General features: G+C 43.4%; 1 protein-coding gene across 1 annotated transcript in view; it reads left to right on the top strand.

Annotated features, from left to right (window-relative positions):
* The window catches only part of wnt10a (wingless-type MMTV integration site family, member 10a), a 59,215-nt gene that overhangs the window by 5,779 nt on the left and 29,742 nt on the right, over positions 1-23,694 (top strand). The window contains exon 3 of the mRNA XM_020512747.2: positions 21,965-22,338. Within this exon, the coding sequence (XP_020368336.1) occupies positions 21,965-22,338 (374 nt within the window). The remainder of the gene's footprint in view (positions 1-21,964; positions 22,339-23,694) is intronic.

Genomic DNA, 23,694 nt, shown 5'->3' with positions numbered 1-23,694 from the left:
ATCCTGAATTGCCCAGAGGGCAGTTAAGAGTCAACCACATTGCTGTGAGTCTGGAGTCACATGTAGGCCAGACCAGGTAAGGATGGCAGTTTCCTTCCCTAAAGGACATTAGTGACCCAGATGGGTTTTCTCCCCCCAACAATTGTCACCTTAGATTCTTCCAGATTTTTATTGAATTCAAATTATACCCTCTGCCATGGCAGGATTTGAACATGGGTCCCCAGAACATTGCCTGGTCTCTGGATTAACAGTCTAGCGATAATACCAATAAACCATTGCCTCCCCTTGCCATCTTATTGTCATCTTTTCTCCCACAAGTAACTATTCAGTTCCCCTTTGAAAGTTACCATTGTGTCTGCCTCCACCACAGTCTCAGGTAATCTACAGTCCAAATCCTAACCAGTCTTTAAGTAAGAAGGATTTTGCTTGTATGATGATCCAACCAAATGGAAAAGAATGAAACCTGCCTTTACCGATCATATGGAGTTTTTCTCGGTTTAATTACTTAATGTGGTCATTAGTCACTGAGACATATTCACACAAAGCTTCGGATTTTCTTAAACAATAGAAGTTTATTACACAAATGAATTAAGAATACAAACAAACTAAACTATCTAAGCGTTGACTACAGCAAGATCTAAAACATACAATGAAACAAAATGTCAACTGGTTTTCCGATAGTATTTGTCACAGAGATGCAAGTCTAAAGAAATTGAACACTATATCGCAACTGTTAAGGGTTTCACTTAATTGACTCCTGAAAGTTTCAAACTGTGGAACCAATTCAATGAATCTAGATCTACAGCTGTGATCTGATTCACAAAACTAAGAGCCTAAATTTTATCAGTTTTAATAATCTACTGGTTTCTACTCAAGTTTTCCTGGATTGGAAGTTTCATATTTTAAATCATTCTGCTGAGATAACTTATCCTCTGAACAGATCTGAATCCTTCTTGTGAAGGAGAAATTAAACTGACTTCCAAACTCTACACAGGAATTGTCTGAACTGAAATGAAAAATGTGCTTCTGAACTGAATTAAAATAAAAATCTTGACCATCCCAGACCCTGCAAAACTGAAAACGAATCGACTGGCTTTACATGTTTACTCCACCTGTTGCATACCCAACAGTGTAAACATCTATTAACAAACATCATAGACATTTGCAGTGGCTCTGACAAATATATTCCAAAAGGTTTCCCTGACCTTTTTTGTTACAAACAAAACCTTTACGAAAGTAACCAATGCCCATATGCCACCATTTTGAAATCCAAACTCCAAATTACACGCATATTGCTGAGAAAAGACACATTCTTTCGAAACTTTTCATCTTATGCTCTGAACAGCTTCAACAAAAAATCTTTTTTCTGCAATACTCAAGTTCTGTATTGCTAAATGATTTTATCATTAGAATCCCCTACAGTGTGGAAACAGGCCCTTTGGCCCAACAAATCCACACTGATCCTCAGAGCATCCCACCCATACCCGTCCCCTAATAACCCACCTAATCTACACATCCCTGAACACTATGGGAAATTTAGCATGGCCAATCCACCTGATCTGCACATCTTTGGACTGTGGGAGGAAACCCACACATGCACAGGGAGAATGTGCAAATTCCACACAGACAGTCACCTGAGGGTGGAATTGAACCCAGGTCCCTGGTGCTGTGAGGCAGCAGTGCCAACCACTGAGCCACTGTGCCGTCCCATATATGAGCAATTCACCTTTCACCTTAGTGTAACATCTAATCGCTTTATCTCTATGCCCTCTGCATGACCAAACAAATTAGGAGTAGGATCAGGCCATTCGGCCGTCAAGCCTGCTTGCCATTCAGAATGGTGGCGGCCAATCTAATTGTGACCTCAACTTTATATTCCTGCCTACTCCAGATAACCTTTGACCCCCTTCTAAGTCAAGAATCTGTCTCCTTCTGCCTTTAAACTATTCGGTGACCCTATGTCCAATGCTGCCTTGGGAAATCAATCAGTCAAACTATTTAGTACAGGCCTAAACATTGACTCGGATAGCAGGAGAACTCTCTGACGTGGAATGTTCAGGTCTACCTGAAACAGCAGGCAGGGCCTTGATTTGATGTTGGAGCTGATAAATGGTTCCCTCCATATAGCAATGCAATGTCAGTCTGGCCCTTTAGTGAATAGGGAGCTCAAATCCCAGAGTGGGTCTTGAAGACAGATACAGAGGTGAGAGCATACTGACAGCTAAAGCAACTGTTCTGTTCTTAAGCCGTGTGCTGTTGTACAGACATGTTACACCATGACTTGAAAATCTTTAGTTATGATCACAAGGTCCTATCATCGCAGGCATATCAACATTCACAAATTAATTAGCATTAAGGTCTGACAGTGATTTCAAAGGCCTGGGAGCAAGGAGGCGGAGGATTAGTTGGTGTAGGCAAGCTTGAATTCAGTTTACCTTGTTGGCATGCCAATTTTCTCTCTCTCCCTCCTGGCACACCATAGACATTGAGTTCCTACGGGGCAAGAGTTCTGTACTAACTTGGCACCAACTGGCAAGCCTACTCAGCAAGCTGTTTCAGTTTTAAAACAATGGTGCCCCTTTCACCCACAGGCAAAGCCAGCATTTTTTGCCCTTCCCTAATTACCCTTTAGCTGAGGTGTTTGTAGGAATTGATCTCATTGCTGTGGGTCTGGAGTCACAAGTAGGGCAGCAGATTTTCTTCCTGCAATGCCCCAACCCTCCCTTCCCAAAATGGGAGTCGTGAACCAGACCCACGCCAAATAAGAACATAAAAAAGCATAAGAACTAGGAGCAGGAGTAGGCCATTCAGCCCCTTGAACCTGCTCCAACAATTTAATTTGATCATGGCTGATCTCATCTCAGCTTCAACTCCATTTTCATGCCCGCTGCCCATAATCCTTCAACCTGTTACTAATTACAAATCTATCTATTGCCTCCTTAAAGTTATTCTGTGTCCTGGCATCCACCGCACTCTGGATAATGAGTTCCACAGATTCACAAGCCTTTGACAGAAGTAGCTTCTTTTCATTCCTGTTTTAAATCTGCTACCTTCTATCCTAAGTCTATGATCTCTCATTCTAGATTTTCCCACAAGGAGAAACATCTACACTACGTGCACTTTGTCAATCCCCTTTAACATCTTATGTACCTCAATTAGATATCCTTTCATCCTTCTAAATCTAGTGAGTATAGACCAAGACTGCTCAAACTCTCTTCATAAGAGAAGCCTCTCAACTTTCGAATTGATAATTGCACGGTCACCATTAAACAAATGAGCTTTCAAAGCCAGGATTACCGCAGTCAGATTCAAATCCACATCCCCAGTCTACGAACCTAGCCCAGTGGATTACTGTGTACCACTGTCGGCTCTATGCAGAGAGGAGTACAGTTTCTGTCTTCAAGACCAGAGGATAGATGCTCACTTTAAATGGCACTTGACTCTGCAGTGAGCTGTCAAAGAAACATGCTTTACTTTCTAGAGCCAATGCTGCTCGTCCTAATGAGCATGAAATATTAATCAGAAAACGTGTTGAATGAAGGGGTAAGTGTATGCAGTGGAAGAGAAAATCTACAAGCACTTCAGGTGCACTGGCCCATGATGTGTTCAGTGAACATATATTTTCAACACAGCATCTTGGATAAGTGGCAGGAACTAAACAAGATAATTATGAAAGGCAGGGGCTGCAGTATTTTACATGCTCACCTATACCACTAGATTGTGAGATTAGTGCTGCTATATGTGTTGGCTTGATATTTTATCTTTCAGCAATTGATATTAGGTTACATCAGAATTGCATTTACAATAACCATATTTCCATTTTACCCACAACTGGGAAAACATTTCTTAAGAATTTAGACTGAATAATAAAGATATGGAATAAGTTCATCCACTTTATTTACACTTTCAGAATAAATCACAGGCAAGGCCAATTTTTATTGACCATCCCGAATTGCCCTTGAGCACAGTGGCTTGTCGGGACATTTCAGAGGGCAGGTACCTACGCTGCTGTGGCTCTGGAGTCACATGTCGGCCAGACGAAGTAAGGACATAAATTTCCTTCCTCAAAGACACTCATGAACCAAAATCAAAAACAGAAATTGCTGGAGAAGCTCAGCACGTCTTTCCACATCTGTGGAGAAAAAACAGAGTTAACATTTCAGGTCCAGTGACCCTTCATAGAGTCATTGAGTCATAGAGCTGTACAGCATGGAAACAGACCCTTCGGTCCTACTTGGTCCTCCCTGCCACTTTCTGAATGGGGCCAGGGGATTGTTTATATCTGTCTGAGAGAGAGGAGAGAGCCTCAGGTTAACTGCTCCATTTGAAAGCTGCCAGCTCCAACAGTGTAGCGTTCCTTCAGAGCAGCAACATGGTGTCAGCCTTGATTTGCTCTCAAGGCTTTGAGCTGGGTCTTCAATTCACAACTTTATGACTCTGAAGTGGAAGGCTTTAAGGCTGAGATTCTTGATCTGTTTGGGAATCGGGGGTTAGAGGGAAAGGCAGGTAAGTGGATGTGAATAATGTTGGAGCATCCATGATCCTGTTGAATGGCAGAGCACACTTGAGAAGCTGAATGGCTACCCCTGTTCCTATTTGTGATGGTCTTCTGCAGATTGCTACCAATGACCTTAAAGCTATAAGGGGAGGGTGATGGCCTAGTGGTGTTATCATGGACTGTTGATCCAGAGACACAGATAATGTTCTGGGGATCCAGGTTTGAATCCTGCCACAGCAGATGATGGAATTTGAATTCATTAAAATCTGGAATTAAGAGTCTAATGATGACCATGAATCCATTGTCAATCACCAGAGGAAAACCCCCACCTGGTTCACGCTGTCCCTTAAGGGAAAGAAAATGCCATCCTTACCTGGTCTGGCCTACATGTGACTCCAGACCCAATGTGGTTGACTCTTAACTGCCCTCTGAGAAAGTAGAGATGGGCAGTAAATACTGGCCTAGCCAGCAATGCGGTTATCCTGTGAATGAATAAATAAAAAGCTCACATGTGTATTAGATACAGGATGTTTCCTTTTGCGGGGAAGTCTAGAACTAGGGGTCATAGTTTAAAAGTAAGGTGTTGTCCATTTAGGACAGAGATGAGGAAACATTTTTTTTCTCTCAGGGGATTATGAGTCTTTGGAATTGCCTTCCTCAAAAAGCAGTGGATGCAAAATCTTTAAATATTTTTTAAGGCAGAGGGAGATAGGTTCATGATGACCAAGGCGATGGAAGATTATCGGGGAAATGCAGGAATTTAGAGTTGAGGTTAGAATCAGATCAGCCATGATCTTATAGAATGGTGGAGCAGGCTCGAAGGGCCGAGCGGCCTTCTCTTGTTCCTTGTTGGTGTGTTCATAGCTATTGTTGAGAAGATGTGAATGAACGTCTGTAGTCTGGGTGGTGATGATGCACCCACAGTGCAGGGAGGAAGGGAATTCCAAGATTTTGACCCAGCTACCCTGAAGAACAGCGATATATTTCCAAGTCAGGATGGTGAGTGGCTCAGAAAGGGACTTGCAGGGGGTGGTGTTCCCATGTATCTGCTGCCCTTGTCCTTCTGGATGGAAGTGGTCATGGGTTTGGAATTTGCTGCTGAATGTATTAAAAATAAAAGATGAGGGGTTTTGACAGTTTAGGGCTAGAGACACAGCTGTAAGGGGTGGGTGACAGAAGTGAGGGATTTGTGAGAGGCCAGAATCCTTGCTCTGGTGGATACCTGCCTCTGGTGCAAAGAGACAATGAGTTCAACGCCATCCTGGTCTCCAACTTAATCTGGTGTGAAATTCCATGTCACAATGTAATGCGCTGCAATTCTCTCTGCTATGCCCAACCCACAGCCAATATAAACATGTACTGTACTTCATTTTCACTCCAGGCAAAGCTTTGGGTTTGGCATCTGTACATACATCCGAGTTAAGTCAACACTTTTTGATAGACTTAATATTTTCCACCTAGCTTCTGCCTGGGTATGTGTTTCACTCTTCTATCTTGTAGCTGTGCCCAATCTCTCAATCATTCATTCCCTCCCTGCCCCTCTCTCTTTGTATTTGGTATGGTAAAGTGGGAACACCGTGTGTGCTTCATTCCCATTTGGCACTAAGTGAATCTGTTCCCTTCGGTGCACATGTCCCCTGCTCTTCTTAACCAGAAGTGACAGACTCCTTAAATGTTTAATTCATTTTCCCACTCTCTGCTGTCGTCAGTGCATCTGTGCATGCACCCATTTGAATTATTTGTTAGTCTGCATCCTCAACTAGTTCAGGTGACTGAAAGGTTGGTTTGATAAAGTTGGTTGTAAGGAGCATCTTAAAGGAGGAGAGAGAGAGACAGCGAGGTTCAACATTTGATTTGATGAAGCACTCTACCTCAGTTGTGTAAAAAGCACACGCCCAGTGGCTGACTCCATCCTGATTTCCCCTGATTTAAATCTGAAATAATTCCAGCAGTGTCCTGATTACCATGTTATTTTCTATTTTCAGAAGGGGGAATCACGCACTGTTGGATTTATTTATTAAATTTCCCTCCTAGCTGAGCTGGGCAAGTTCAAATTTGCAGCAGAAGTTGCTTGGAGAGCTCCCAGCTGCTGGGGAAACACAAGGTTCACTGCTGCACTGTTAGCTCCTAAAAGAAGTGTCAGGATTTGTCAGCACCAGTTGTACTAGAACCTAGAGGCGGCGGGTGGGGGGGGTGGTGGTGTTGAGATTAGCTTGGGGCTCCTGGGAACCTCAGCTGTGAACTCTCTGTTCACATAGCCATCAGATGTACAACAATCTGCACTTATAAAACAGTGTTAGCACGGTAAAATTATCCACTTAGCTTCACAAGAGCGACTATCACATAATGGTGATATGCCAACAACGCGTAGGAGCAGGCCATTCTACTTCTTGGAATCCCCACAGTGCAAAAAGAGGTCTTTCGGCCCATCAAGTCTGCATTGACCCTCTGAAAGAGCATCCCACCCAGACCCAGCCCTCTACCCTATCACCATAACCCTGCATCTAATCTACCTACATTGCACATCTTTGTACTGTGCGTGGAAACTGGAGCACCCAGAGGACATCCACGCAGACATGGGGAGAATGTGCACATTCCACACAGACAGTTGCCCAAGGCTAGCATCAAACCCACATCTCCGATACTGTGAGGCAGCAGTGCTAACCATTGAGCCATCATGCTGCCCCCCGCAACAGCAATAGAACAGATGGTCAAAAGCCTTGGCCAAAGAGATGAGATGTAGATTAATAGAAAATAGTAGCAGGAGTAGGCCATTCGGTCCAGTGAGCCTGCTGTACCATTGATTAAGATCATGGCTGATTGTCTACCTCAACTTCTTTTTTCGCTCAGAAGACTGTAAGATATAGGAGCAGATGTAGACCATTCAGCCCATCCAGCCATTCAATGAGATCTCCCCTGCTGTCCCTGATGTCATTATTATCCAGAAATCTGTTGATTTCTCTCTCAATGCTTCCACAGTCGATTGGGGTACAGAATTCCAAAGATTCACCATGTTCTGAGTGAAGAAATTCCTCCTCATCTTAAACTTTAATGGCATGCCCCTTATAGTTGGATTGTATCGCTCGTTCTAGACTCAGTAGCCGGGGAAGTATCCTATCCATATCCATGCTGTGCAAGAATTTTGTAAGTTTCAATGTACGTTTCACCACACAGTCTGGGAGTGGTGGCAGTTGATAGCTAATCTTGAGGCCCAGGCTAACACACTGGGGATGTGAGTTCAAATCCCATTGTAACAGGTGTGGAATTTAAATTCAATTCATACATTCTCAATTTTATTACCATGGAACTACCTTCGATTGTAGCATAAAAACCCATCCCTAGTTTCACTAATATCCTTTAGGAAAGAACATCTGTCATTCCAAACCTGGGCTGGCAAACTGTGATCAGATCTAAATTATCTACGCCTGCCCTCATCCAGTTCTGAATGGTAGTGGGTAATTAAACACTCAAAAGTGGTAGAGGGCTCCACAAGCATCCTAATCTTCAATGATGGGGAAGCCCATAACATCAGTGCAAATAATAAGGCTGAAATATTTGGATTGATCTTCAGCTATGAGTGCCTTGTGGATGATCCATCTCGGCCTCCACCTGTGGTCCCCAGCATCACAGATACCAATCTTCAACCAATTCAATTCAAGAAACGGTTGGAGGTACTGGATACTGCAAAGGCTATGGGCCCGGAAAACATTCTGGCAATAGTACTGAAGACTTGCGCTCCACAACTTGCTGCTCCCCTAGCCCAGCTGTTCCAGCACAGTTACAGTACTGGCATCTACCCAACAATGTGGAAAATTGCCCAAATATGTCCTGCACATAAAGAGCAGGAGAAATCCACCCTGGTCAATTACCATCAGTCTACTCTCAATCATCAGCATTACAATGGGAGGTGTTAATAACTGTGTTCTCAAGTGGCACTCAGCTTCACCACTCAGCTTCAGATCTTCAAAACTGCAGACCCAATTCCTTTGCATATACACATCCAACCCAACAGACATCTGTGTATTTTATTCATGTCATCTATATTTACGCAATCATTCGATGCAAACAGCTTTCATTGTTAATTATTTGAATGCATTTCTCCCTTCATATACACATCTCCCCATCTGGGTCCTGCCTATGTTTTACCTTGCACAACTTCATCTACATCTCTCTCCACCAATCTTTTCATTTTTCTACTGTCTTAATGTATCTTTCATTTGACCTTCATAGGTTTATGTGATGCACAGGGCTGTGTCTATCAGCTTGCTGTCTTTTCTCGAACTTCACCTCCATATTTCTGACCTCTGTATTTCTAGCTTGATATGAACATAGCTGTCTGAGATACAATGAATAAAAGATGAAACTGCCAGAAATCTAAATTTAATGGCAGTAAGTGCTGGAAGCAGGTATCAGATGCATGGAAAATATGAGTCAGATTATTACTTTAGATGTGGACCCTTCATCGAGAGTGGAACAGTGTAGAGCCATTGAATACATAAAAAAAACTACTTTCATAGAATCCCCACAGTGTGGAATCAGGCCATTCAGCCCATACTGACCCTCCAAAGAGCATCCCACCCAGGCCCACGCTATCCCTGTAACCCTGCATTTCCCATGGCTAATGCTTGGACACTATGGGCAATTTAGCATGGCCAATCCACCCTAACCTGCACATCTTTGGACTGTGGGAGGAAACCGGAGCACCCGGAGGAAACCCACGCAGACACGGGGAGAATGTGCAAACCCCACACAGACAGTCACCCAAGAGTGGAATCAAACCTGGGTCCCTGGTGCTGTGAGGCAGCAGTGTTAACCCCTGAGCCATCATACCATCCTCATAAAATACAGGCCCATTGGCCCATTGCATCGGTGCTGTCTCTTTAAAGACCAACCTAAAACAGGGGTGATGGTGACATATTGGTGAAGTTGCCGGGCTAGTAACCAGCAGGCTAGGCTAGGTCTTTGTGAATGTGGGTTCAAGTTCTTCCAGGCAGTTGATGGAGTTTCATCAATAACTTATAAAGCTCGTCTCTGTAATGATGACTGTGAAATTGTCATTAAAAACACATCTGGATTTGTTAATAACTCTGGAATTGAAAGCTACTTTCAGTTATAATGACCATGACCCAATCGTTTCACTATTCTCTTTTAGGGAGGGAAATCTACCAACCTTACCTGGCCTGACCTGCATGTAATTCCAGAGAGACAACAATGTTGTTGGGCCCTAATTGCCTGTCAGTTAAATTAGGGATGTACAACAAATGCTGGCCTTGTCAATGACACCCTAAGAATCAAAAAACATCCCACAGTCTGATGCTCCCCATGTTGCCTTGGGACTCCTTCACTTTCCATCAGTTTTCATGGTGTTGTACAAATGATCCCTGGACTTATAGGGAGATGTCTTCATCATTCTCATGACTTTTGAATGTACTTCCCAGGAGTATTTCACCTCAGCCTTTTAGGACCTTGTTGTCCACTATCCCCAAGTTGTCATTATCTAACCCTGGCAGTATATCTTTCTATTCTTTTATGCACAGGTGGAGCAAGAGCTGGCCATTCAGCCCCTCGAGCCTGCACTGCCATTCAATATGATCACGGCTGATCTTATTGCAACCTCAAGTCCAATCCCCACCTACCTCGATAATCTTTCAACCCCTTGCTGAACTTGGAAACGTATACCTCTGCCCTAAAAGTATTCAAGGGCCTTGCTTCCAATAACCTTTCAGGAAGAGTCTTCCAAATAGTTACGACCCTCTGAGAAAAACACATTAATCTAATCTCAGTTTTAAATGGGCGACCCCCAACTTTTAAGCAGTGACTCCTAGTTCTTGGAATCTTTGCAATTGGATGAAACATCTACCCTGTAACATCTTCAGGATTATACTTGTTTCAAGCTAATCACCTGTTACTCTTGTGCGCTCCAGTGGATACAAGCCGAGCCTGTCCAATCTTTCCTCATAAGGCAACCTGCTCATTCCTGGTATTAGCCTATGACATGGAAATGCTGCTGTGGACTGGGGTGGACAAGGTCAGAAGTCACATGACACCAGGTTACAGTCCAACAGGTTTATTTGAAATCATAAGCTTTTGGAGCGCTGCTCCATTGTCAGGTGAAATCGCTCCAAAAGATTTTGATTGTAAAAAGACCAGTTGGACTATAACCTGGTGTCATGTGACTTCTGACTAGGTATTAGCCCAGCAAACCTTTTTTACAGCTTTCCTTAAATTAGGTGACCAAAATTGTGTGTTGCACTCCAAATGTTTTCTCTCCAGAGTCCTGCATAAATGAAGTACAAGCTCCCATTTCTTGTTTTCAACTCCTCTTAGGGTAATGGTAACATTTCATTCACTTTCCTGATGACTTACTGTACCTGAATGTCAGCATGTTGTGATTTCTTTTTTCACAAGGACCCAGATCTGTCTGCTTCTCAGAGCTCTGTAACCTTTCGCTGTTTAGATAATATATTTATTTTTTATTCACACTCCCAAAATGGACAGCTTCACATTTTCCCACATAATATTCCATTTGCCACACCTTTGCCCACCATGTAACCAATTTTCTGAAGAAGGGTCTAGGCCCGAAACGTCAGCCTTCCTGCTCCTCTGATGCTGCTTGTCCTGCTGTTTTCATCCAGCTCTACACCTTGTTATCTCATGTTACCAAACAATATCCTTTTGTAACTTTCTTGTGTCTCTTCACAATTTACTTTCCTTTCTAGAAAATTTGACAATAATACCTTTCTCTCCCTTCATCTAAGGCATTTATCTAAATTATAAACAGTTGAGGCCCCAGCGCTGATCCCTGTGGCATACCACACATCACATGTTTCCAAGATGGAAAAGACCCACCTACAACTATTCTCTACTTCTTGTTTGCCAGTCCATCTTCTATCCATGCCAATGTGCTCCCCACTACACCAGGAGTTAATTTTTTTTTAAAAATCCACAACAACCTTTGATGTGGCAGCTTCTGGAAATCTGAATATATCCACACATTCCCCTTTATCGAAAACATGTAATACATCATCAAAAAAACTCCAGTTGATTAGTCAAACATGATTTCCCTTTCACAAAACCATGGTGACTCTGCCCAATTACCTTGAGCTTGTCCAAATGCCCTGCTATAACTTCTTTAATAATACTTCTCACATTTTCCCTATGACAGAGGTTAAGCTAACCAGCCTGTAGTTTTCTGCTTTCTCCCTCCCTCCCTTTTTGAATAAGGCTGTTACATTCATTATCTTGCAATATTATGGGACCATCCCTGAAAAAAGGGAATTTGGAAAATTAAAACCAGTGCATCAACTATCTCACTAACCACTTCTTTTAAAATCCTAGGATAACGTCCATCGGGACTCAAGCACTTCTCAGCCTGTATCTCCAACAGTTCACTCAGTACTGCTCCTCTGGTTATTGTGATTTTCCTGCGTTCCTCCCTCTCCTCAATCTCCTTGTTTATTACTGCTTCTAGGCTGTTAATTGTATCCTCTATAGTGAAATCTGATATAAAGTATCTGTTCAAATCATCTGCCATATCCTTAGTATCCATTATTAATTCTCCAATCACACTTTCTTTAGCATCGACACTCACTTTGTTAACTCTTTCTCCTTTAAATATTTACTGAAACTTTCTCTTCTCTGCTCACTTTTCTCCCTTTATTAATATTTTAGTCATTCTTTGCTGTGTGTATATATTCTGCTTAATGCTCTGACCTGCCACCTGTCATTGCACAGCTAAATGCTTTTTCTTTTACAAAAACAGAAGTTGCTGGAAAAGCTCAGCAGGTCTGACAGCATCTGTGAAGAAAGAAATCAGAGTTAACGTTTCAGAACCAGAGGAAGGGTCCCTGCACCCGAAACATTAACTGTGATTTTTTTTTCTTCACAGATGCTGCCAGACCTACTGAGCTCTTCCAGCAACTTTTGTTTTTGTTCCTGATTTACAGCATCCGCAGTTCTTACGGTTTTTGCTTTTTCTTTTAGTTTGATATAATCTTTAATTTTCCTATTTAACTACAGACGATGGGTCTAACCTGTGGACGTTTTCTTCCTTGTTATAATGTGTCTATTCATATATTCGGAAGTATCTCTCTGAAATCTCTGTCACTGCATCTCTATTGACCTATCCTTTAACTAAATTTGCCAATTTACGTTAACCCACTCTGCCACCATCCCCTCATAATTTGTGCTGCATGTATGTCACATTCTTTTAATTCATTTGTGGCAGGAAAGGGGAGGAGTGCTGGCTGGGCCCAGCATTTACTGCTCGTCCCTAGTTGCCTCTTGAGAAGGTGTTGGTGAACTGCCTTCTTGAACCACTGCAATCTACCTGCTATGGGTTGAACCACAACGCCATCTATATACAACTATGCCATTTCATCTCTACCGTACCTTCTACTCTTAATTGTTTTATTCATTCATGGGATGAGGGCATTGTTAGCTAGGCCAGCACTTTTTGCCCATCCCAGAGGGCAGTTAAGAGTTAACCACATTGCTGTGGGCCTGGAGTCACATGTAGACCAGACCGGGTAAGGATGGCAGTTTCCTTCCCTAAAGGACACTAGTGAACCAGATAGGTTTTTCCCCAACAATGGATTCATGGTCATCATTAGACTCTGAACTCCAGATTTGTTTTGTTATTGAATTCAAATTTCACCATGTTCTGTGGCAGGATTCAAGCTCTGGTCCCCAGAACCTTACCTGGGCGCTTGGATTAACAGTCAGAGATAACACCACTAGGCCCAGACCTCCCCATGAATGGTTCATCTATCCAGATGACCTGGCCTCTGGACATTTGCTGTACACATAGAACAACAAAAATCAAATTTTACACAATAACATGCTGGTATAGTGACAGGATGGGGGACTTTATCAGCAGTTAAGATGGATGGATGAAGGGACAGGAGAAGAAAAGATGTGGGCACAGGGTGTGTAAAGGGCGAGGTGGCCTATTTGCATGATCATGTTGATTTGAACAGCCATTGTCCCTTGTTACAACCAATGTGCACCATGTTCCTGGAAGGTTCATTTAGCATGCCACACAAGTAGTTACTATAATGACTGCTTTCTTTCATTAAGCAACCTCTGCAAAGGACCAGGTCCCATTGTGAGCACAGCACCAAGGTTCATAAAAAAAATTAAAGAGACAGTGGGAAACTATAATTATGAAGAGTAGCAAAGGAACTGTACAGACTGCAGCAGAGAAGCCAAAAGAATAGATTTAATAGATGGTTCTGAAATAATGATGGGTTTTCATAACATGAATAAGAAAATAACTATATCCTCTGTTGGAGGAGACAATGATGGGAGGGAGTTGGCGGGTTTATTAATGTGGAATGCCATAAAAGGGTGAAAAAATTGACATTAAATTCATAACACAGAAACAGACCATTCAGCCCATTGATGTGTTCTACTGTTCGCACCTTTTCATCCTCTTCACCTAACCCTATTGTCGTATTTTAATAGTCCTTTCTCCCTTGTCCTTATTAAGTTTCTCCTTAAATATGTCCATACTCTTCATGTGCTATCCTTATAGCAAGTTGAACTCCCTGGGTGAAGAAATTTCTCTGGAGTTACGTATTGAATACATAAGGGATCATTCCATATACCTAGCCACCAGCTTTGGTCTCGGCCACACAAGTGAAAGCTTTTCTCTTCATTTAGCCTAGCAGACCATCTCATAATCCTAAAAATATCCATCATGTCACCATGCCCCAGCATCTAGCACTGTCTCTGAGTGCTGCCGGAACTCAGAATGCTTTGCCATAGGGAGTGGTCAAAGGAGAACAACTGCAAATTGAAGTTTTGAGCGCAAATATGTTATTGCAGCATAATTCATAGAATCCCAACAGTGAGGAAGCAGGCCATCCAGCCCATCGAGTCTGCACCAACCCTCCAAAGAGCATCCCACCCAGACCCACACGCCCTGCCCTATCCCTGCATCTCCCATGGCTAACCCACCTAGCCTGTACATCGCTGGACCCTACAGAGCAATTACCCACGGCCAATCCACCTAATCTGTGCATCTTTAGACTGTTGGATGAAACCCACACGACATGGGGAGAATGTGCAAACTCCACACAGCAGTTGCCCGAGGGTGGAATTGAACTTGGGTCCCTAGCACTGGTGAGATAGCAGTGCTAACCATTGAGCCGCGGTGCTGCCCAGGCTGCTAGGTGCACGTGAGATGGGCCAAATGGCCTGATGCGCTGTTAGTCTCCGAGATTCATGGGGATCAATCAATGAAAGGTCAAGGGGACTGGCATTGTGGTAGATGTGGAATAGTCATCCCAAGTTTAATGTTCTCGGGAGATGGATTCCAATTCCATTGCAGCAGCTGCTGGAACTTAGAAATGAAACATCTTCAAAGGCAACTAGGAAAGGGTAATTAACTCAGGCCAACCAGCAATGCCCACATCCCACAAATGATAAAAAAAACCATCAGTAATGGTGACCGTGATAAATATCATTGGATTGTAGTAACAAAATCTATCTGGTTTACTTCAGCAAAGGATATCTGTTGAGCTTGTCTTGTCTAAATGTGACTTCAGATTTATAATAAAGTCACCATTGTCTTCTTTGCTCAACAGAGACAGACAGCTGAGGCAAAGTTACGAAGGCGAGTAACCTCAGCTGGTGTGAGAATTGAGCATACACCATCGGTAACTCCCTACATTGTAAACCAGCCATTCAGAAAGCTGAATTGCTGCTATTGATGCTGAGCTGATCCAGCAAGCCATTCATTTAGGAATGGGCAACAATTGCTGGTCTTGCCAATGATACCAACATCTCATGAGACAATAAAGAAAAGCGCAAGACTTAAGTAGTGAAGAAAAACCGAAAGAACTGCGGATGCTGTAAGTCAGGAACAAAAGCAGAAGTTGCTGGAAAAGCTCAGCAGGTCTGGCAGCATCTGTGGAGGCAAAAAACAGAGTTAACGTTTCGGGTCTGGTGACCCTTCCTCGGAACTTAAGTAGCAGTTAATTCAAGCCAAGTTTCTAAGAATGCGGGGGATAGCAAGGTGAGGATTTTTGGGATCCAGTGCAAGTGTTAGTTAGAGTGGGAGAATGTTAATGAGTCAGGGTTTTAACTTGAGAGCAGAGCCTAGAGGTATAGCATGTTGGCAGTTTCTGTGGAAATTACCATGATATGATATTGGCTCCTTTCTCGTTAAACAGTAGCAAGTTCAGGTGATTTCATTACCCAGTGTTGCTTCCCCAATCACCTGAGCACTCTCCCCATAAAGCATTGGGGGCAGCACGGTAGCTCAGTGGTTAGCACTGTTGCCTCACAGCGCCAGGGACCTGGGTTTGATTCCAGCCTTAGGTGACTGTCTGTGTGGAGTTTGCACATTCTCCCTGTTTCTGCGTGGGTTTCCTCCAGGTGCTCCAGTTTCCTCCCACAGTCCAAAGAAGTGCAAGTTAAGTGGATTGGCCATGCTAAATTGCCCCAGAGTGTTCAGGGATGTGCAGGTTAGATGGATTAACATAGGGAAATGCAGAGTTACAGGGGATGGGCCTGCATGGGATGCCCTTTAGAGGGTTGGTGTAGACTTGTTGGGTCAAATGGCCTGTTTCTACACTGTGGGGATTCTATTTAAAAAGCATTGCTTCTTGTGTATTGTCAATCCTTTGAGGAGTCTCCCTCAAGTGGCTATTTGACTCTGAGTTGCATCACATCTACAACTGGCCCCATACTCACCTGATCATCCAGGAATCACCAAGTGGTCATAAGGATTTGTGTCTCCTGCTTGACTCCATTTCTCTCCTTAGTTGATGGTCATCAAGGTCAACTATAGTTCAACACAATTTACTTTGACAAAGGCTGAAAGCATACTTGGAATAAAACCAGAAAGTGTTGGGAATTCCCAGCAGGTTAGGCAGCTTCTGTGGAGAGAGAGAGAGAGGCAGAGGTCACTTTTCATTTGGTTGAGAACTGTGCCTCATGTTTCAGTCTTACATCATATTCAGTGAATTTACTGTAACCTACTGTTACCATTGAAGATGCCAATGAAGCCACTTTTGGAATACTGAGTATAATTCTAGTTAGCCTGCTATAGGAAGGATGTTGTTAAGCTCGAAAGGATGCAGAAAAAATTTGCAAGTCATTGAGGACTGAAGGGTTTGAGTTATCTGGAGAGGATGAATAGGATGGGACTTTCTTTCCCTGAAACATTGGAGGCTGAGGGGTGACCTTATAGAGGTTTGTAAAACCAAGAGGGGCATAGATGAGGTGAATAGAAAAGGTCTTTTTCGCATTTTAGGTAAGTCCAAAACTGGAAGGCATAGGTTAAAGGTGAGAGGGGAAAATTTAAAAGGGGCCCGAGGGGCAACTTATTCACACAGAGGCTGGTGCGTGACTGGAATGGAGGGCCAAAGGAAGTGATAGCTGCAGGCACAGTTATAAGATTTAAAAGACATTTGGACAGGCACGTGAATAGGAAAAGTTGAGAGGGATATGGGCCAAATGCAGGCAAATGGGACTAGTTTAGCTTGGGATACTAGGTCAGCACAGCCAAGTTGGACTGAAGGGTCTGTTTCGGTGCTGTATGACTCTATGAAAAGCTGGATAGGCTGGGACTTTTTTACCTGGAGCATGGGAGGTGCATGAATAAGAAAGGTTTAGAAGGATATGGGTGAAACACAGGCAAATGGGACTAGATCAATTTGAGACACTTCATCAGCATGGACAAGTTGGGCTGAACCCATGCCATATGACTCCCTGACTCTATGATACATTTCAGTGTAACTTACACCAGAGAATTGCATGTTTATGGCACCATTTTCGAAGATTTGTCAAATCCTTTCCCAATTAAGGCCATACCCCTTTAGGTGAAGCATTTATCAAAAGGAAGACCTTTATGCCTTTTTTGGATGACAGAAAAAAAATGAATCAAAGTACTTTTCCTGCAACAAATTAATTTGAAGCTTTATTAATATGAGGTAAGAGTACGAGAGCAAAGAAGTTGTGTTGAACTTGTAAGCAGCACTTTAGGAAGGATGTGAAGGCATTAGACAGGGTGCAGAAAAGATTCACGAACATGGTTCAAGGAGTTTCAGATACTTAGAGAGATTGGAAAAGTTGGGGCTTCTTTCGTTGAAGGAGAGAAGGCTGAGAGGGGATCTGATTAAGGTTTTCAAATCATGAGAGGCCCAGGCAGGGAGAAACTCTTCCCGCTCATGAAAGGGTCATCGATGGCAGTTTTAAAATAATTCAAAGTAACAAAAGTGACACAAGGAAAAACCTTTTCATGGAGCAAGTGTTAGGGTCTGGAACACACTGCCTGAGAGTGTGTTGGAGTCAAGTTCAATCAAGGTGTTCAAAAGGAAATGGGATGGTCATGAGAAAATGAAAACTGTGCAGGGTGACAGGAAGAAGGCAGGAGAATGGCACGAGACGAGACGTCCATTTGGAGAGTTAGTACAGACAACAGGGCCTGAATGGCCTCCTTCTGCACTCTAACAATTCTGTGATCTTGTTTAATATGCTTAGAGAAATAAGGCCACCATTTTTTTTACAAGGCAGGATCACAAAATCATGGGTTGAAGCAATTTATCTTGCTGTTATTTAATGATCTCTTATTCACGCCATGAAGCACCAAATGTACAGATGAGTCCTTACCATAATCTCTCATGGCAGCGAAATTGGCATCTCACCCTGATTTAAAAACCCTTCATTGCTGACAAATGGGATATCTGCTTTCTGCAATGATTCCTTTTTTGAACTATGTGCATTTTCTGTCTGAGGCAGTGTTGTGTTGATGATTATACCTGCATCTTCCAACCTTCACTGAATCTCTGTCCCTCTCTCCTACTTATTTGAAAACCTGCCCTAATATCTTTCAATAAATACTACAGTTATTGGGAATCTGAAACAGAAGCAGAAAGTGCTGTAGACACCCAGAGAGAGAAAGAAGAGTTAACATTTCGAGTCAGGTATGACTCTTCTTCAGGACTGAAGGGAGGTAGAGATGTGATGTGATGTGATGCTCAGCAGGTTTGGCAGCATCTATGAAGAGAAATCAGAGTTAACGTTTCAAGTCCGGTGACCCTTCCTCAGAACTCTTGGTTCACCGGACTCGGAATGTTAACTCTGATTTTTCTTCACAGATACTGCCAGACTTGCTGAGCCTTTCCATCAACTTCAGTTTCTTTTGTTTCCAGTTTACAGCATCCCACAGTTCTTTCGGTCTTTAGAAATGCGAAGGGTTTTTTTTTTGCTGGGGCGAGGATGTAGAGGAACAAAAGGGAGGGTTTGGACAGGTCTGGGGGGAAGCAGTCGCTGGACCATTAATCCAGAGTCCCAGGTAATGTTCTGGGGACCCCGGTATGAATTCTGCCACAACAGATGGATTCAATAAAAGTCTGGAATTAAGAGCCTAATGACGACCATGTTGGTTATTGGAAAAAATGATCTGGTTCACTAATGTCCTTTAGGGAAAGAAACTGCTGTCATTACCTGCATGTGACCCCAGACCCAAAGCAATGTGGTTGACTCTTAACTGCCCTCTGGGCGATAAGTGCTGGCCCAGCCAGATATGCTGTCATTTCGTGAATGAATTAAAAAAAACTACAACGCACTCGCTGTGCACAAATGCTTTACTACAACTTTTGCCATTCACTTTTACTTTTGTATCGTAGCATCTTTTTCATTTCCACTCTCCCTCCACCAACCCTGTGACTTGATAGAGACACCTTGAGGGGTCTTGACAAGTTGGATGTAGAGAGGATGCTCCCTGTTATGGGAGAATCCATAATTCGGGGTCACTTGCTAAATCAAAGGTCGTCTATTTAAAACAGAGATGAGGTGAATATTTTTCCCTCAGAGGTTTGTATACTAGATACTAAAGGGGATCGAGAAAGTGGTCATAGAGAGAATGTATCCTCATGTGAGGCAATGTAGAACGAGAGATCATAGTTTTAGAATAAGGGATAGCAGACTTAAAACAGAGATGAGGTGAAATGACCTCTCTCAAAGGGTCATAAATCCGTGGAATTCACTCCACCAGAGTGCAGTGGATGCTGGGACATTGAGTAACTTTAAGGAGGAGATAGATTTGATTAGGATTGTTTTTACTGGAAGGATGGCGTCTGAGAGGAGACCTGATAGGGGTCCACAAAATGATGAGAGGCATAGATAGGGTGGATAGTCAGAGGCTTTTTCCCAGGGTTGAAGTTTCAATTACAAGGGGGCACAGGTTCAAGGTCAGTGGGGGAAAGTTTAAGGGAGATGTGCGAGGGAGATTTATCACACAGAGAGTGGTAGCAGCCTGGAATGCACTACCAGAAGAGATGGTGGAAGTGGGCACATTGAAGATATTTAAGAGGCACCTAGATGGGTACATGAATAGGGAGGGAATGGAGGGATACGGATTGAAAAATGGCAGGTTTATTTTTAGATTAATTAGGGCATGATGGTCAGCACAGTCTTGGAGGGCCGAAGGGCCTGTACCAGTGCTGTACCTTTTCATTTGTTCATTTTTTATTTGTTCATTTTTAATTAGTAGCAGGTTGAAGGCTTATGGAGGGTGGGCAGGAAAGCGGAGTTGAGGTTGAGATGTGATCAGCCATGATCGTTTTGAATAGTGAAGCAGGCTCCAAGGGCTGAATGGCCTACTCTAGCCCCTGGTTCTTACATTTTTATGAGAGTCTTTGGAACTCTCTTTCTGAAAATGTGGCGGAAGCAGAGTCCTTGAATACTTTAAGGCAGAGGTGGATAGATTCTGTTTGAGAAAGAGGGTAAAGAGTTACTGTGGGTAAGCAGGAATGTGGATTTGAACTTACAATCGAATCAGCTATGGTTTTATTAAATGATGGAGCAGGCCTGAAGGCCTGAGTCTCAGACTCCAGCTTTTTTTTTCATATTTTCATTTGAGTATTTCCAGCACTTAGTGTTTTCATTGCTAATATGTTGTTGTGTTCTTATTGTATACTATGTAGGAGTGTCATATACATTGACATATTGAGATCTCTCCAATATCTGTGAATGTTACATCTAGTAACTAACATAGCGGGTTACTGTATCCCAGTCACACAATATGTTACTAAAAAATACTCATGTGTTAGATGCAGGTAGAACAATGAGTTGCATTTACATAGCACCATTAATAATTTAATCTTTTTATTAATTTTTGGGATGATGGTGTGACTGGCTAAACCAGCATTTATTACCCATCCCTAATTGCCCAGAGGGCTGTTAAGAGTTGTGGGTCTGGAGTCACATATAAGCCAGACCAGGTAGGAGCAAATTACAGCAAATGCTGGAATCTGTACTGAAAACAACCAATATTGGAGATCACAGCAGGTCAGACAGCATCCATGGAGAGAGAGCAAGCTAATGTTTCAAGTCTAGATGATTCTTCATCAGAACGGTCCATGGATGCTGTCTGACCCTCAGCTAAGGACAGCAGTTTCCTTCTGTAAAGGACATTAATGAACCAGATGGATGACTTTTCCGACAATCAATTCATGGTCATCATTAGACTCTGAATTCCAAATTTTTCCTTTGTTGGATTCAAGTTCCACTATCTACTGTGGCAGGATTCAAACCCTCATCCCTGGGATGTTACCTGGGTCCCTGGATTAACAGCCCAGTGATAAATACCACTAGGCCATCACCACCACTGAATTAGTGCATAGAACATAGAACATAAAACTGTACAGCACAGGTATGGGTCCTTCGGCCCACAATGTTGTGCCAAACATGACACCAAATTAAACTAATCCCTTCTGCCTGCCCTTGGTGCACATCCAACCATTCATTGCCTATTAATGTGTTATCTAAAAGCCCCTTAAATACCCCTATCATCTTTTCCTCCACCAGCACCCTTAACAACAACTTTCAGACTCCTACCACTCTGTGTAAAAGTCTTGCCCCTCACATTTCCTTATGTATTAATGGAGCAAAATGTTCCGAGGTACTTTACTTTACCTCGTTAAGCATAATTTGGCTAATTTTCTTTTAGAATCCTTTCATGGGATGTGGGACGTTGAAGGCGAAAAGCTACCATTTATTGTCCCATATATGAGAGATAACACAGTGTGGAGCTGGAGGAACACAACAGGCCAGGCAGCATCAGAGGAGCAAGAAAGCTGACATTTTGGGTCGGGCCCTTTATTCAGCCCATTTCTGAAGAAGGATCCCGACCTGAAACGTCAACTTTCCTGCTCCTATGATGCTGCCTGGCCTGTTGTGTTCCTCCAGTTCCACACTGTGTTATCTCTGACTCCAGCATCGGCAGTTCCATATTGTCCCATGCCTGGGAGACCAGTTCGATTGAGACATTCGAGAGGGAGTTGATGGTTATGTGGATAGAGACAGTATGCAAAGATATGGGAGGGGATTGGCACTAGGGGATAGAACCAGTGCTGACATGACGGGCTGAATGGCCTCCTTTCGCATCGTTCCGATGCTGGGATTCTGAGGGTTCTGTTTGACATGACCTGTGTTGTCTCGGTCTCTGTGCAGGTTTTAAGGAGAGCGCGTATGCTTACGCCATTGCTGCAGCGGGGGTAGTTCACGCCGTTTCCAATGCCTGCAGCCTGGGCAAGCTGAAAGCCTGCAGCTGTGACGACAAACGGAGAGGTGATGAGGAGGCTTTCCGGCTCAAACTCAACCGGCTCCAGCTGGAGGCGCTGAACCGGGGCAAGGGCATGGTGCATGGGGTACTCGAACCCCTTCCCACTGACCTGCCGGGACCCCAGGACTCCTGGGAATGGGGAGGCTGCAGCCCTGATGTGGAGTACGGTGACAAGTTCTCCAGGGACTTCCTGGATTCCCGGGAAACCTACAAGGATATCCACTCGCGCATGAGGCTCCACAACAACAGGGTAGGCCGGCAGGTGAGTGACTCTCTCTCTCTCTCTCTGCCTCTTTCTGTTAAGAATAAGAACAAAGATTCACATGTTGTAAAAACAGAAAAGGGCGTGTGAGCGACAGCAAGGCGCCAAGGGTGGGCACTTGCTTTGTCAAATGTTCATCAAACATTGAGGGCTGTCGTGGTGTACAAGGACTGCGTTCAAGTCTAATTTGTTTTTGAGGAAGGGTCACTGGACCCGAAACGTTAACTCTGATTTCTCTTCACAGATGCTGCCAGACCTGCTGAGCTTCTCCAGCAACTTTGTTTTTGTTCCTAATTTGTTTTTGATTCATTCATGGGGATGGAGTCTCATGTAGGCCAGACCCAGGTAAGAATGGCAGTTTCCTTCCCTAAAGGGACATGAATAAACCAGAAGGGTTTTTTCCCCTGGACAATTGACAATGGTTTCTTGGGCTTCATTAGACTCTTAATTCCAGGTTTGTAACTGGATTCAAATTCTGTCGTCAGCCATTGGCAGGATTTGAATCCGGGCCCCCAGAACATTCCCCGGGTCTTCAGGCTAGCGAGAGCACCACTAGGCCATCGCCTCCCCCTGACAAAAGCAATGGTAAGAATATCCCTGAACTTGTGGATTTAAAAAAAAACTATGCTGATCTAGCATTCAGGGTGCTGGCATTGCAGTGGTAGTATCCCTACCTTAGAGGCAGGACACCTGGATTGAAATCCCTCCTGCTCCAGAGTTGTGTAATAGCAAGTTGATAGCTCCAATTATTACCCTTGCTGACTGACATATTGGAGCGCTTGTGACACAATGGTAGTGCTCCTACCTCGAGGCTCAGGATGCCCAGGTTCAAGTCTGACCTGCTCCAATGGAGTGTAATAATATCTCTGAGCAGCATGACTGAGTCACACTAAATAATTTTGATCCACCATTAAGAATGGTTGCATGGCCTAATTAATAATACACCTGACTACAGGGTGATTTGGGATTTTAGCAGAACAGTACAGCTTCAGATCCTGCTGTGATTGCTATGGACACCTATAGCGTATTGGTAGTGTCCCTACCACTGGGCAAGTAGGACTGGGTTCATACCCCACCTGCTCCAGAGATGTGTCATTATATCCTTGAACAGGTTGATTGGAAGAAAAGTTTTTTTTTGGTGAATAACCAAGGTCTTTTCCCCAGGGTTGGGGGAGTCCAAAACTAGAGGGCACAGGTTTAAGGTGAGAGGGGGAAGATTTAAAAGGGAACAAAAACAAAATTGCTGGAAAAGCTCAGTGGGTCTGGCAGCATCTGTGAAGGAGAAAACGAGAGTTAATGTTTCGGGTCTGGTGACCCTTCCTCAGAGGTCAGGACACTGTGTCACAAGAGCCCCCC

Source organism: Rhincodon typus, chromosome 7 (genome assembly GCF_021869965.1).
Source record: "Rhincodon typus isolate 14 chromosome 7, sRhiTyp1.1, whole genome shotgun sequence".
NCBI lineage: Eukaryota > Metazoa > Chordata > Chondrichthyes > Orectolobiformes > Rhincodontidae > Rhincodon > Rhincodon typus.
The sequence above is the reverse complement of the archived record's forward strand: the minus strand, read 5'-3'. Positions and strand labels throughout refer to the sequence as shown.